General features: G+C 37.4%; 1 protein-coding gene across 1 annotated transcript in view; it reads left to right on the top strand.

Annotated features, from left to right (window-relative positions):
* Positions 1-15522, top strand: part of FRY (furry homolog (Drosophila)) — a gene marked incomplete at its 3' end in the record, with an annotated part of 116936 nt that overhangs the window by 67538 nt on the left and 33876 nt on the right. Inside the window, exons 33-40 of the mRNA XM_010287599.1 lie at positions 843-1011; positions 1764-1854; positions 4617-4699; positions 7863-8013; positions 8584-8687; positions 12162-12347; positions 14386-14584; positions 15220-15341. Of these exons, the coding sequence (XP_010285901.1) occupies positions 843-1011; positions 1764-1854; positions 4617-4699; positions 7863-8013; positions 8584-8687; positions 12162-12347; positions 14386-14584; positions 15220-15341 (1105 nt within the window). The remainder of the gene's footprint in view (positions 1-842; positions 1012-1763; positions 1855-4616; positions 4700-7862; positions 8014-8583; positions 8688-12161; positions 12348-14385; positions 14585-15219; positions 15342-15522) is intronic.

Below are 15522 nucleotides of genomic sequence, written 5' to 3'. Positions count from 1 at the left end.
CCCTACACAGTCTCCCAGCTCCAGCAGTTTATGAATCAAATGTTTTTGAGCCAAAGAGAATCTCTGCTTTTAAGAGCCATCAGGGTTTTTTTCCTCAAGAATTCAGTCTCATTTGATCTCAGTATCTCAAGAATCCTCATTGCCACAGTGTATACAGTGTTTGAGGTCTTGTGAAAAGATAAAAGCTTTTTTACTAGAATTTCTATAAATTATACTCTCTCAGATTTTTCAAAACAGGATGCAGTGAGGTCTGTATACGTAATTGCTCTGCCTTTCTTCCATGTGCTATTACTTTGATTACAGATACGAGTAGCTCCTCAGAGCCTGGATTATTCTTTGTGGCTACAGCTACCTCTTTCACATCAACCGTATCTGGAAATATATCTGAAGTTTTGGGTGGATCTAGATTTCTAGATGAGAACGTTGCTCCTTTCAGGAGAGTAAGATTCATCCTCAGTGGAAATCACATACTCAAACTATAAATCCCTGAGTGTGATTCAGAGTTAACGCTGATATGCTTAAATGATAGATACAAAATTGAGTTGGTTCTGTGTATGTGTATCTTACATAGTTACATATCTAAACAGCTCATTTGTGGAAGGTAAGCAAAAACTTTGGGGTAATTATATCGCAGCGTCACTCTGCTGGGGAAATTATTTTCATACCAAAGTGAGCAGTTTTATTTCTGTATGAACAAGATGGATGCCGTTGTGTGGTTGTGGTGTTTGTCCAGGAGTAACCCCTTGTATCCTGGATCTTTTCAGTACTGCAGTGTAACATGTATTGATTTATCTGGAAATTCACTTTGGACAGAGAGTAATAACTGTTATTTTCTTCTCTAGATAAAAAAGGTTGCAATATATCTATGTCGCAATAACACTATTCAGACAATGGAAGAGCTGCTTTTTGAGCTGCAGCAAACGGACCCAGTGAACCCAATAGTCCAGCATTGTGATAATCCTCCATTTTACCGTTTTGCTGCCAGTAACAAAGCCTCAGCTGCAGCTTCTGGTATGACCTAAATATACTTTTCAGTTATGCTCTCCTGCTCTTTCCAGTCTTCATCTCTTTAAAAAACAATCTCTTAGTTTTGCACTAGTCCAGATCTGTGTATATATAAAGTGCAAGTTTCAGGGCCTCGTTGCACATCTAAATTACAGTTCTTTTTGATTCCTAATGTTGTATATGCTTTGTAAACATATGCTTAATTCTCTCAACTATTTTAATAGGCTGTTGCCAATGACTGCTGCTGTTCAGAACTCTTATGAGGTGGTTCTCCTACCACTAGTTTCTCAGAACTAGAAGTCATCACCAACACTGTGATTACAGCAGATCCACCAAAGCAGCAGAGTTTCCCGAAAACAGAGAGCCTCAACTGCATGGCAGTTCTGTTTTCAAAGGTGAAAGGCTATTTCTAAGCTGCAGTAGTCAAAGATAAATGACACCCCCACCCTAAATTCAACCTTGTCAATGTTTTGCCAAATTCTTGAAAAACAATAGGTTATGTCACCTTAGAATGAGTGTAGTATAAGGAGTGGAACAGCATCATTATGTTAACCTACCCCTCAAAGCGTCTAAATTTTACACCATTCAGCCATGCAAGCAGGTCCTGTTTTGTAGACGTGGCATTCACATGCACAAGTACTTGCAGAATGATCACTTTGACTGTGGCTACTAAAGAAATTAAAGTTATGGGCTTTTATTGCTTTGCAAATACTTTCTGCTACATGTAACAGGTGTTCTTACTGACTTCTCATATACAGGAACCACCTCTAGCAGTAACACTGTTGTAGCTGGCCAAGATAGTTTTCCTGATGTAGAGGAGAACAGAATGGTGAAAGAGACTGATGAAAGGTTTGTAATTTGTCTTTTTTTCCTCCAAAATTTTCCTAGGCTAAGGCTGAGATGTTGGGCAAAGTTCTGCAATGTTTTGTGAGGAGCTCTGATGCCCAGACTGATCCTGGGTGGCATTATCCCAGTAAGACCATTTTAATATGAGTGTATGTAAAAGGGGAAAAAAAAAAGTTATCCACATGATTCTAGCTCCTGAGTGTTGTTTAATAATACATTGCAGAGGAACACCTGTTAAACCTACATTGAGTAAATTGTGCTAAGTAAATCATGGTTTTGTAGGAATTATCCACAAAGGAGAAAGAAAATCAAGTGTGTATCAAGTAATGACTACTAAAACATCTATTAAAAGTCAGGTTTGATCACACCTTTTGATTTCATGGACAGCAAGTAAAATTTAGTATGCAGATTTGTATCCATGATTGCAAGGACACCTCCTTTGTCTGGCTAAGATGTCTTGCAGAGGAAAGCTACATAAAATATTTTCCTTGGAAATTGTACATTCAATTTAGTCTTTTACTACTTAAGGTACATACTGACAAATGGTGAATGAATAAAACAAAGCTTAAAGGCCATCAGATCTGTGAGCATAGACAGATATATATTTCATTTCTAACTCTCTTAATTTTTAAGACCGCTTTGAATGACTTCTAATAGCATTAATTAGTAAGTGTATTAGTATTACATTAGTCTGTTGTTCCTGATAGTCACTAGTATCACTTCAGTAGTCCAACCCACCTTCCACAGGTTCAGAGCTTACAGGTACAGAGACAATTATGTGAGCAAACTTTTCTGTACTTCAGAACCTTTTGAGTCACTTGCCTTCTACATACTATAAATATGACAAGCATTTTGTCAGGTTAGTTATGTCTGTCTGCTAATTTAAATGTAAGTAAAAAATGGCACTCATATTAGTACTTAGTAAGGTTTCAAACTGATAGTAAAGAGGATTGGACTCAGAATGATGGTTTTCAGCATAGGCACTTGAGATGTACTTAAAATGAAGATAAAACCATTTTTCCTCTGGATTAGGTTTTTTATTATTCTTTACATAAATGTTTATGGCTATATAGTTTTGAGTTAAATCTTTGTTTACTTGATTTGCAGGTAAGTTGAGCAAACTTCATCACCTGCTCTATTTTAAATTTAACTGTGTTTTCAGGGTTTCTTGTCTTGCATAAATTTTAAGTGTGACTCCAAAAAGGTTTTTGGTATTCAAATCTGCCAGACCCTATATAATAAAAATGAAAGGAAGATTACAAAGTTCTGATATTGGTATTCTGATTCCTAGTGAAAGACTTCACAGTAAAAAATGTAAAATAATTTGCCTGAATTCATAGCTGGCATTTACATTATCAAAGACACTAGAAGCTGTAAGTGTATCTACATTTCAAAACCAATGTGTCAATCTTACAATGTCCATTAATACTGTCCTCATGTGTGAAGACATATTAAATAATGTTTACAGAAGGTAACAGATTGTAAACAAACTATTCTCGTAAATGTGGGCATTTTTGGAATAACATGAAGCTAATCAGAAGATATCTGTGTTTTTATGTTGATGCGATATGAGTAAAATGCCCTGGTCTCAAGTAATTTCTGTGACCTGTATTCTCCATTTGTTTCATACAGGATACAATTAATCTCTGTGTATTTTTTTTCCTTAATGTTATTATTCTTTTGTATTTTTTATCTTTTTAGGTATGCCAGATAAATATGTCAGTAATTGTCAGTTTGTACACATTTATTAAAAGAATTTGTTAAAATATAGGAGAAACAGATACTGGAAAGGCAGAAAATGGCAGAATTAAGATGGCCCATTGTCACCTTCACAATGAATTTATTGTGCCCTTATGAGACAGGTGTGCTTTGGAAAGAGCATAATGTATCAGTGTATAATTAAATACCCTGCAATAATATGTATGTGCATTAGTAAGAAATTTAATTGAATGTTGCATAGAGAACCTTCAACCTGGTTTTGTTTGATACAGTTGTTTTAACATGTTTATTTGTAATTAATTTCCTAGCTTTGCAGAAACGATGATGTTTTCACATCCTCGCTAGTGTGTGAGCCTCCTGCATGACTCCTCTCACTCCACTTCAGGCCTGATTACACTGACAGCACAAGGAGGTGGAGGAAGCCAAAGGAGATCAGCAGTAAAAATTAGCTTATCATGGATCTGTGGCAGCTGTGAACAGTTTGTTCTGGCTCTCATATCCCTTAACTCCTCTGCTACATCTGCTCTGGCAGTGCCTGAACTTTGTTCTTGGAGGGTGATCTGCTGCAGGTTTTGCTGCTTGATACCTGTGCAGGCTTGACTTTGGACTGTTCAGTCAGTTACTGTTTTAGCAGATTGCCAGAATTTCACCCATGAACACAGGCTGTGAAAAATACTAAGTGTGAACAGTTTATATCTCAGTTCAGTCTTAGCACAGTTTCTTGCTTCAAGAAAATCACACATTTGTAGCAAGAGAATTTTCCCTCTGCTAAATTTTAAAAGCTTGTGACACAGGAGCACACTGTTAGAACTTCTCAGAAACTGGCTGCAAAAATCTTCTTTTGTGGAAAGAAAACATTATATTAACATTGCTCTCTACATGTCCCTGCTCATTGCAAGGGGGTTGGACTAGATGACCTTAAAAGATCCCTTTCAACCCAAAGATTCTATGATTCTATAAATGTTTTTTTTTCCTAGAGTAAGCATATAGTCCAGCTGTTTAATGTCAGTCTGTGCTTTTAATAAGGATTTTTCTTGTATTTGAAGGTTCAGTAATGTAATCAGAGCACATACCCGTCTCGAATCAAGGTACAGTAATAGCTCTGGAGGATCTTATGATGACGACAAAAGTAAGTTCTATTATTCAATTTGATGAAATTTCTGATGTTTTGGTGGGAGAGGAAAGCATTCTTACGGCTGGTGGAGGCTCTCTGTTTAAGTTCTGTATAAACAGTAATGTAACATCACCATACAGGGAGCATCCCTATTTTATCTTCATACCCAATTTAATTAATTTATTTCCTTTGTTTAACCATGGGGTCAATCAAACCTGTTTAAAGGCCGGAGAACTTCACAGAAGGCAGCAGCAGAGGATCCTCCAGACAGTAACAACTTGAACCTTTTGCACATGGCAAGGCAAAAGATTCCCAAGATCATTACAGCAAGTACTTTGAACTGTGCCCTTCACCAGTATTTCCCTCCAAATCATGTGCTGTTATATGAGCATGAAGAAGAGATCCAGGGGTTTCCAAAAATGAGCCCTTATCTCATCTCTAGCTTTTCTCTGCTGCCTGCAACCAATTTCTGGCCGCACTGTGCCAACCTGTGTTAGAGGGGAGAGTGAGATGGGGCTCCTGAGCACACTTGTTCTTTATATATTTCTGCTCAACAGACTATAAATGGACATTTGATGCTCAGCAGAGCATCCAAAGAAAGCCAAGCTATTTCTGTCAACTGTTGAATGACAGTGTAAATTTTAGGAGTTGGATGGTCTGAATACCGTAATTCTGGAGTGAATTGTAAGGAGGCCAATCTACAGATTTCAGTTAGGCCCTAACCACATGTAAAAAAAGCAAGACCTTTTTATAGACTCTCATCTCTGGCTTAATAAAGCCAGGTCAAATAATATAGAGGCTATAATGGCTTGTCTTGGTGCTATGGACACCATTTTGGGACAATATTTTGACATAAAAAGTAAAGATTTTATAGGGTCTTTAATTCAAGTAATTTTTTAGCAATACTCTTCTGCAAAGTATGGAAACACAATGTCAAATAAAATATGATAGGATAATTTAATGTATATCAATAACTATTTTTCATAATTATGAAGCACAGTATTTACAAAATATTGTGTATATACATACTGCAGTATTTAAATACACAAAAAAGTGTGCAACATATTAAACTCAGTGGGGTTTACTACACTTGTCTTGTTTTTCTTATGGCTTTCTAATGCTGCAGCTACTAAAAATTCCTCAGCAGATGTTAATTGGAGCATCCGCACTAATCTGATCTGCATGAACAATCTTTCAAAACAGAACAGTGTTTGTATTATCAGAACATTCTTCACAAGTAGCTGGTTTTGACAAGAGCTTAGAGTAATAAAAGGTTAAAAACGACTGAAATTTTCTTTGTTCTTTTGGAATGTCTCCTTCAGCCGATGCCCAAAAATTTTTTCCTGCCTTTACCTGGAAGCTTTGTAGTACTGTGAATGTTTATGCAGGATTTGCTTCTCACAGAGGTTCCTTGCACAAATATACAAATACCTCGATGTAAAATAAGATACATTTTACTTAGCTACTGACATTTATATAGAACTCTAAAAAGAAAGAGTAATTCTTAAACTATTTGTCATTCTACAAGATAAATAATGCAACCTGCATTAAGAAGGTGCAACTTACTCCCTCTGGCAGGCAGCCCAGGCTGCAAAGGACTTGGTGGTGTGAGTTCTTTCTTCTCTCCAGTCTACCTGAGCATATATGTATTGCTGAGGATATGAATATCTTCAGCACAGAAACTCTTTTGTTCAGGCAAAGGCTGTATGTTAAGGTGCAAAGTGCTGCTTTTTTTTTCTCAGTCTGCACATAAACCTATGAAAACATGAGTGAGCAACTAGATCTTAGTGGACTACATGAAACAGTTTTATGTGAAACACTTAAATTGATAGTAATAAATAGTGACTGTGCAGTACTTTTTATGTGAAAAGCGTCTGGCAAACATAATTTGTTTAATCCTTAGAAGATGAATATGTGAAACTTCTATACTTTGCTACATTATTAGGTCAGTCTGTTCTTTATCTGTAACTAATAAATCTAAATAAATAACTAAATAAATGTAATAAGTAGAGGTCAAAATCATAAAGGTCTGAAGTGCTCCTTGGAAGACTTAACACTGAAGAATGGGAATGATAAAGTTGGCATTTTAGTAATAGCTGATGGAGCAGCTGCTGCATTGAAGGACTCCTGAAGATCTGGGAACCTGAAGACATTTTGTCAAAACCAAGAAGTGATGTGCATTAGAAGAAGCTAGCTCTGATACTTCTGTAGGGACCCAAACAGTTTTGTTTCTTGTGGCAAAGCCAACAAACGTCAGATAGATGCTGTTAAAGGAAAGTGCTGAGAGTTTCAAACCTACCTAAAATGCAAAAGTGTAACAAAATACCAGAGCAAAAAATAATACTCCCATTAAAATTTCACAAAGGGCAATGTTTGGATATATGCCAAGAACAGGCCTGGAGAGGATACTTGCTGTGGCAGTGTATTGCAGACTGTCAGATCTGAGAAATAAAAGCTGACCAATGGAAAAATCAAGAAGAATGAGAGGAAACAAAATGCAGGAGAGATGAACAAAGCTATGCAGCTGAGAGAAGGCAGAAAGTGGTGGAAATAACTTACTTGACCCCCATCATTGCAGATAAGCAGATGGAAGAAAAAAAGCCTATTGCTTATTAACATACAGCAGCTGTCATACTGAAGCAAAGTTAAATACATCTTTGAGAAATCCAAGAGATAAGTCATCCCTGTTGAAAGAAAATTACCCTGAAGATGTTTTTTGCATTCCTTATGCCTCCTTCCTAACTCAGGATGTTTAACTTCTGCCTTTGTAGCATTGCTCAGCAGGACACTGGTGGGGAGCTGCAAAAACGTGTCTCTGGTACGTGGCTCCTTGCAGCAGATGGCTTCCCACAGCAGCTTCGTCGGCTGAACTTTTCTCTCATTTTTGAAGAGAAAGTCTGTTGCTTGGTGCTTTGTGATCTGGATGCACAGCTACTAAGTGACAGCAGGGATTCAGCTGCAGCTCCTGCCATTCCGTGATGCCTGCCTGGAATCTCTTTAATTTCCAGCAGCATGAAAGAGGCATTAAAAATGCATCACTTGTTATTGAACACAGGAATTTGCAAACCTCATGTCATCTTACCATGTTATTCCAAACAGCTGAGCTGATATGTTATCATAAACTCTATTTTATTATTTCTCAAAAATGGGTAACCAGACTTGTTTTTTATCCATGCAGATGATCCTGTTTCTCCATATACAAGCTGGTTATTAAATATTGTTGAAACCAAACAACCACATCCCCTGCCCATGCCTTACAATGGAGGATGTTGGGCACCACTTGTGGACTACCTCCCAGAAACCATCACACCCCGGGGACCCCTTCATAGGTGAGCAGTTTCTCATTCTAACATTTCAAAGAGTGAGATGCCTCGTCTTAGTGGTTGACCAACACTAATCCAATTGTCTCACCACTCAGAACATCTGAAAATCATACCTTCAATTTCTGCTGATTTCCAGCACTAACATCAACATGCAGTGCAGGCTTGCAATTCTGACAGATTTCTACCAGTAAGCCTATTTACAATGTAGGACGTCACTTTCTGATAAGAATCAGACTGAAGAAACAACTAAAACAGAAAAGGAAAATTTCTTTCCCAAGCCTCTGTGGCTATTATGCATAGCACTTTTCCCCCCTTGATCTTTTATTCTAACTAGGCTATGCATATTCTGAAATTCATCTTTTACACAATTTGCATTGTCAGTAATAGTGTTCTTTTCAGTAACGGGTACTTACCTGCTTAATACTGTAAATAAGGTGCTTCAGCAGTAATCACAGTGAGAAGAAATGCTACAAATTTGAAAATCTAGAGGTTGTTTAGGTCTTCAGAAATAGCCATCATGTTACTGTTTTCCCATCTCCAAGAGGTTTCAAACTGATACTGTGATTTAATTTCCAGGTGCAATATTGCTGTCATCTTCATGACTGAGATGGTAGTCGATCACAGTGTGAGGGAAGACTGGGCTCTTCACCTCCCTTTATTGCTGCATGCTCTCTTTTTAGGTAAGACCAGCAGAACAAGAAATAAAGTATAAATGTAGTCCTGTCCTTTTATTTTAGTTTTGCTGCAGCCTTAGAGTTGTGTTTCTTACATGTTTTTAATTATGATTTCCTAGAAAAAAACAAAGCCTGAGGCAATTACAGTCTGTGAATTAGTCTCAAAACTTTGAAGCTTTTGAGTTTTTTGGCTAGTTTCACCCAAGTTTGAGAAGTGGGTAGAAATTTGAAGATTAATGCCTTCCTAAATTATCTTTAAAAAAAACGTAGGGCCCCCCCCTCTGCTGCTGTGATGGGCAGCTGAGCAGTCAGCACATGCTTTAGACCTGGACTACACACACCAGTGCTGTCTCTTGCTTTTGCAAAAATATTGTGTAAGAGAGCAGAGATTACTGTACTGCAGAGATAGTGAAGGTGGGACAGAGACCAAGCAAGCTTCATTAATTTCACTGCTAATGGAATACTTTATTGTCAGTGTCTTATCTTATATACTTGAGCATAGAGGCACTGCTTTTTCCCCACTGCTGTGTCTGTTCTTGACCATTACACAGTTCGGCTGAAGGGTCGTGCCTTCCTTATCCTGCCACTTCACATTATGAAAAGTGAGTGGCCTAATTTTTTAGCGCACAAGAGTATTTAGCATTATAAAGCCATTCCCTAACTTTCATGATTGATAAGTACTAATTTTCACAAATAAACAGCCAGACACTTGTGAAATAAATTTATTATAATGGAGGATCACAGTCCACTTCTTACTCAGTCACCATAGTTACTACTAAGCCTATTCACTGGCAGTCTGGGAAGATTCTGTTGTTCAGCGAGCAAAAAAGATTAAATTGGGAGGTTACAGCACAGTGGTAGAATACCCGTGATATAGTTCAATATATAGTTGAAGAATATACTTCATTCTCCTCTTCTGCTACTCTGTTACGAACTGTTCTGTGTGAAATTTTTTGATGAAATAGGGTTTTTTTGAAAATGCATGCTCATCAAATACTTGTTTCGTATATTAGTACACTGATTTCAACAAACTTCTGAAGAAACACAGGAATAACAGCATGAACCATGATGGATGGGGCTTCCAGGGTCAGTTTCAATATGTGACATTCCACATATATTCTTCACTTAAAAGTTAAATCTGTTTTGTGGCTGCCCATAACAATTTTTTACTTCTTTTTATATTGTTGCGAACTTTCTAAGTGTAAGAGGAAGCTGAAAGAGAACTGGGTAAGTATATGAATCAAATAGATAACCATCAACTGACGAAACAACGTCTTAGTATGATTTGTAACAAGTGTGAGAAAACTGGTGCTTACAGTTAGAAATTATCACAAGAATAAATGAATAACTTAATGCAGGAGTAGTATACAGCAGGGTGGCCACTTTACTTAAGACAGCTTTAAGGAGCCATCAGGGAGCCATGCAAATAAACATATGCAGAAACAGAGTTATGATATTAGTAATCCATTATAAAAATATCTTTACTAATTTGTTCATGCAATAATGTTTCAACATTACGTTATTTCATAAGAAATAAATAGAAATTGTGAATACCATTTGAGACAGTCCCTTGGCTAAGAACTTTCAATTCTCAAATGTGAAATTAAAGCTAAATCTAACTGGTAACTCAGTGTAACTGGTTTAGTGGTAACTAAAAGGAGATCACAGCCTCCAGTCTTCAAGTTCTCTTCCTCTGTAGTTGTTATGCCTCCTGTGGAAAATTTTTCTATATTTCATAGTCGAGTTCTATTCTGATGGCGTAAGGAATTTATGCGACACATTAGCCAAAGGTATGAATGAATGTGATTGAAAATGAAGTATTTCTGTCGTGTTGGAATGTAAGCAGGCAGATGCATCTGACCAAAAAGGAAACTGGAAGCTGGTATGGTGACTAGCTGGAGAGCCTGTATCCTTCCATTTATTGGAAGGAGTGAGAAGTTACTAAAATGAAAGGATTTTGCAATGTATGTGTTTAATAGGCTATTGGATGGTGTGTAATACTGATAGTGAAGTAGAGAGGCAGAACTGCTGGTGTGAACCTGCCTATCTGAGTAGTGCATGAAAATCACTGCTGTTTAAAAACTCTTTTACAACCAGTGTGAAGTGAGTCGAGCAGCTAGACTCCTTTCCCATGGAAATGTGTCCACATCACAGAAGTTTACCTCTCGGGAACTCTTCAAAGTTAAGGAAGGGCCCAGCACTGTACAAGCACAAAGTCTGAACTGTCCTTCTCACTTCATAGTTAGCGTATCTATGTCAATACTTTCATACAAGCCTAGGGTTTAACAGGACTTCAGTCAGAAGTGCTGCCAATATAGAATTTATTTTCAAGTAAAAGAACTTTTTATGTCCTTTTCAGTGTATGTTAGAACAGGGTAGGATGGATTCATTATCTTCTGGCAGGTGGAAGGAAATGGAGAAAGGAGAATAGGAGCACCAACCTGAAGAAGCTGAAAAAGACGTGGGCAGGTTGGGCATGGTTCTTCTGGGGGAGGCTATGGGCAGATGAGTAAGACCAGAGATCACAGGACCTCCAGAGACCTGCCTGTAGGAGCCAAAGACACATTGTTCAGACTACGGCAGTATGAGCAGCTTCATTTCTGCAGGCTGGACAAGAACCAGTGTGACAGGAATATATTAGAAAACACCTGACTTGAAAAACCTGTTGGCTGTTGCCTCTTAGAGTAATGAAGGAGCTGCTTTTTAAAGAGGAATATATCCTGAGAAGAGAGGAGCTGAAGAAGAAAACAATTCGATTTTTCATCAGTGAAACTGCCCCTAAACAGAAGACAGTATTTGTAAATATCCTGGAAGATACTGAAATGGAATTGAAAAGATATTACTACCACAGAGTTCAGCTTATTTTACAAACATCTGTTTCTTTTATATCTGTAATTTGTGATTAATTCAGGTTGTGTTGAAAGCTTAGAAACGGCAGTAGTGCTAACCTGATCAGAGTCTTTCAATGCCAGGCCTTCGGTTTCAGTTCTGCAGCCTGAGCTAGTGGCTGATTTCTCGTGCTGCTCACTGGTAGCAGAAGTTCTTTTTCAAGGGATTTTGTCCATCATTTCCTTTCTTAATAAATCAGTATCTGCTGCTTACAGTTTGCACTCATTGTAAAACTGATGTCTGTGCAAGGAAGCCAAATACTGAGGTAAGCAATGTAATTACAACCACCACCAAGAATGTCTCATCTTCAGAGGTTTTCCAGCCCTGTCAAATTAACACTGCGGTGAAACAGAATGCATCAAGTTGTATTGCCACACATTGTTTTGTACCTCCCGTATGGGACCTCAGTCTGGAAACTAAATATACACACCCAATGGAAGCAAAAACACCAGTAACTGTGTCCGGAAATACTGCATCTTTTGTTTGTTTGCACTGTTGCCGTGAACTGCCTTGGAATCTTTGCTATTTCTGCAATGTGAACTTGTTTATTATTACTTCATATTCAGTGATTGCTGTAACCTTTTCTGTTAGGTCTTGACCATTACCGCCCTGAGGTCTTCGAACACAGTAAAAAGTTACTGCTCCACCTTTTGATTGCATTATCTTGCAATAGCAACTATCAAGCCATTGCATCAGTGCTGCTTCAGACCAGAGAGATGAATGAGACCAAGACTCTGACAGTACAACCAGCATACTTACCTGAATATCTTTATACAGGTAATAAAGCAAAAGAATAAAAGGACATTGCATTATACTGTGAGGTTTTTGAAAGTAGGATGTCAGGGTTACTTTCCTAAAATGTAACAGTTTTGATAAATTGAAGTGGTAAAGTGGCAAATATGAACAGGTCCCATTAATACTAATTCCATGTGAACTACCCGAGAGATGCACCCGAGTTATTATTAGATGACTTTTCATGATAGCGAGAAAGCTATCTGATGTAAGGCAAAATATGTAATGTAGACTTTTAAACATTAATAACGGCTAATAACTTCCTAACTTCCCCCTCAGGGAGCCAGGACTGCTTTAAATGAGGGCAATCACTTCTCAACCTTTCAAAGAAATAATAAATAATTCCAACACAAGAAGAGCAGCAAGAATATGCAGCTCAGAATTTCAATTATTAAGTTAAATTTTACATGATATACACCCTCCTTTATATCACAGATACACTTAATTTCTGTCCTGGAATCTGAAATCTGTTTCTGCATTAGGAAACTTACTTCAGACCTCTGCTGAAATGGGTGTACTGTTAACTTTTCGCAATTTCCCCGTTCTTAAGGGGTTGGTTGGGAACAGTTTGCAGAAAGCAGATAGCTAGATTTACTATTATCATGTAATATTACTAAATGCAAACATACCATTGAGATTTGAAGGAATCACAGAACCACTGTAGAGTTATGGAGGTAGGTCTAGTTGTCTTGGAGAGGGTAAGAAATGAAAAGGACATATGATCAAATCAGTGGCATTTCCATGGTTCATTAGGAATATAACACAAAGTAATAAATAGTTTGGCTTTATAAAGAATATTACATGATAAATGATTTTTTTATGAGGTATAAAAAATATTTTAATGTAATGAGAAGACGGGACATGTATTTCAGAACAATTAATTCCTTTGGTCTTTTTAGGCTTCATTCTGAATAGTGTCTGTGCAAAATTACCTCACACATGAATTTCCCGTTTTTGAGTTATTTAGATCTTTTTTTTCTTCCGATGCATATCCATGAATCATTAAATACAGAATAAAAACCTTAGATTAAAATTCTATTACTGCTTTTCTGGCAAAATGAAAAACTTTTCATTCCTGTCTCTGAAAAACGTAATTGTTATGCTCTGTCTGAGCCTCTTAAGTCCAAGAAGTTACCAAAACTTTGTATTTGGATTCTGTTTTTTTATCAGCTATTATAAAGAGTGAGAGTGTGGGTGAATAGCTACAGCAAAGAATCCTAATTGAAATCTTTTGGCTCAGGTTCTTTGCACATAATGTCAGGCAGCTAAATTAAGAGTCTCCTGACCTGCAATGGATTTTGTCAGTAGAGAGGCCACTCCTGCTCCCAGTCTTCTCGCAAGGGTAGTTTCTCTGTTGGAGAAAGAGCCTAAGATGACTATCAGTCTAATATTAAGAAAATAGGTCTTAGGTTCTAATTCTAGCTCTGAAGCTGTGTGGCAAGCTTGGTCTAGCAGAACTCTTACTCAGATGCTTAACCTTAATGCTGAAAACGTTTAGTATGAGTAGCCCAGCGTTTACAGTTAATAAAAGTGTTGAACAGAAGCCTTAAACATTTGTGTCTCAGTTTCCATTACATTTGTAAAATTGAGACAACATCGTTGTCCTAAAAATTTCACCCTGCAGAGGTTTTCTTCCTCATCAGCCTAGCCCAGAGAAGTGAACTGAACTTGGCATGTACTTAGCCAGCTTCAAAATTCACTTTCCAGAAGTACATAGTTCTGACTGTAAAATGCCATGAAACATTTGTTTTTCAAGAACTGTAGCTCTCATGCAGTAAAAAAAAAAATCAGTCTTGACTCTGGTATTTTTCATTTTATATTGGATTCTGCACATTTAGAAACAGAGTACTGTTTTCACCCCCGTCAGCAGTTGAAGGTTGTTGTGTTCTGCAGGTTTTCCCCATGTTTCCCAGTAGAAGGTTTCTGCTCCTGACTCTGAAAAATGCTGCTTGGTGGATGCTTTCACCTGTAATGCTGGCCCAACACTGCATTCCATCTTTATCTCCTCCCTTTCGGCTGGCAGGTGGCTTTGACTTTCTGCGGGAATACCAGTCATCTCCAGTACCAGACTCCGGTTTGAGCTCCAGCTCCACCTCCTCCAGTATCAGTCTGGGAGGCAGCAGTGGAAATCTCCCACAGATTACACAAGAGGTTGAGGATATGGACACTGCTGCTGAAACAGATGAGAAAGCAAACAAATTAATTGAGTTTCTGACAACCAGGTAATGGAGCTAAGCAGAGGTTAAGTTCGTACTAGAAACACATACTTTCATGTCTTCTCTACAATTATCTCTAGCAACTAAAAGACTCAAAGGAAAATGACTGAGCATTTGTAGTAATTACAGACTCCCATTTCTCTTTTATTGATACCTATAGAAGTAGGTACTTAAAAGCATTACAGTGTCAGGAGTAACAGAAAAAAATCTTGCCTGACAGGAATAAAATGTTTAATTGACTGATATTATTATGTTCAACAATGAACTAATGGAAGAAGACAGTTTTATTATTATAAAATTAGATAGGAAGTGTACAGGGCATCGTGAATGGCCATGGTGAAATTCGTATTAACTACTGACTATAGCCAGCAGATCCTAGATGCAATGTTAAATTAAAAAACAGGGATTTGTTTATGCTGCTCTCCACATGGAATGACTTATATTTTAAAAGAGAAGTTTTGTAAAATACAGCATAAAAATATTTATTTGTATTTTGCTCATAAAATTCTGTTCAGTTGTATATTTTCCAGGCTATGGCCCTGGAAATACCAAATTGCCTTTACCGTTTATGTATTTTAACTGATTACATTTATTTCAGATAACTCAAGGAAGTTTTTCACTTTGTTATGTATTTCTTTAAGGGCATTTGGTCCACTTTGGTTCCATGAAGATATCACACCCAAAAATCAGAACACCAAGAGTGCTGAACAGCTTACTAATTTTCTGCGTCATGTTGTATCTGTATTTAAAGATTCCAAGTCAGGTAGTAATTTTTTTTCCGTTCATAACTAAAAGACTATTCCCTCAAGGTCACACTGAACGTTTATTGTGTGATTTAGGAGAGCTGCATATGCAGAAGCATGACATATTGTATGTCTTCACAAGAATATATGACATATGAGGGAACTGCTTTAAAAAAATCATGTTAGATTTGACTGTGGCTG

The sequence above is a fragment of the Phaethon lepturus genome, unplaced genomic scaffold (assembly GCF_000687285.1).
Source record: "Phaethon lepturus isolate BGI_N335 unplaced genomic scaffold, ASM68728v1 scaffold3985, whole genome shotgun sequence".
Lineage (NCBI taxonomy): Eukaryota > Metazoa > Chordata > Aves > Phaethontiformes > Phaethontidae > Phaethon > Phaethon lepturus.
This window is presented reverse-complemented; position numbering and strand designations above follow the sequence as displayed.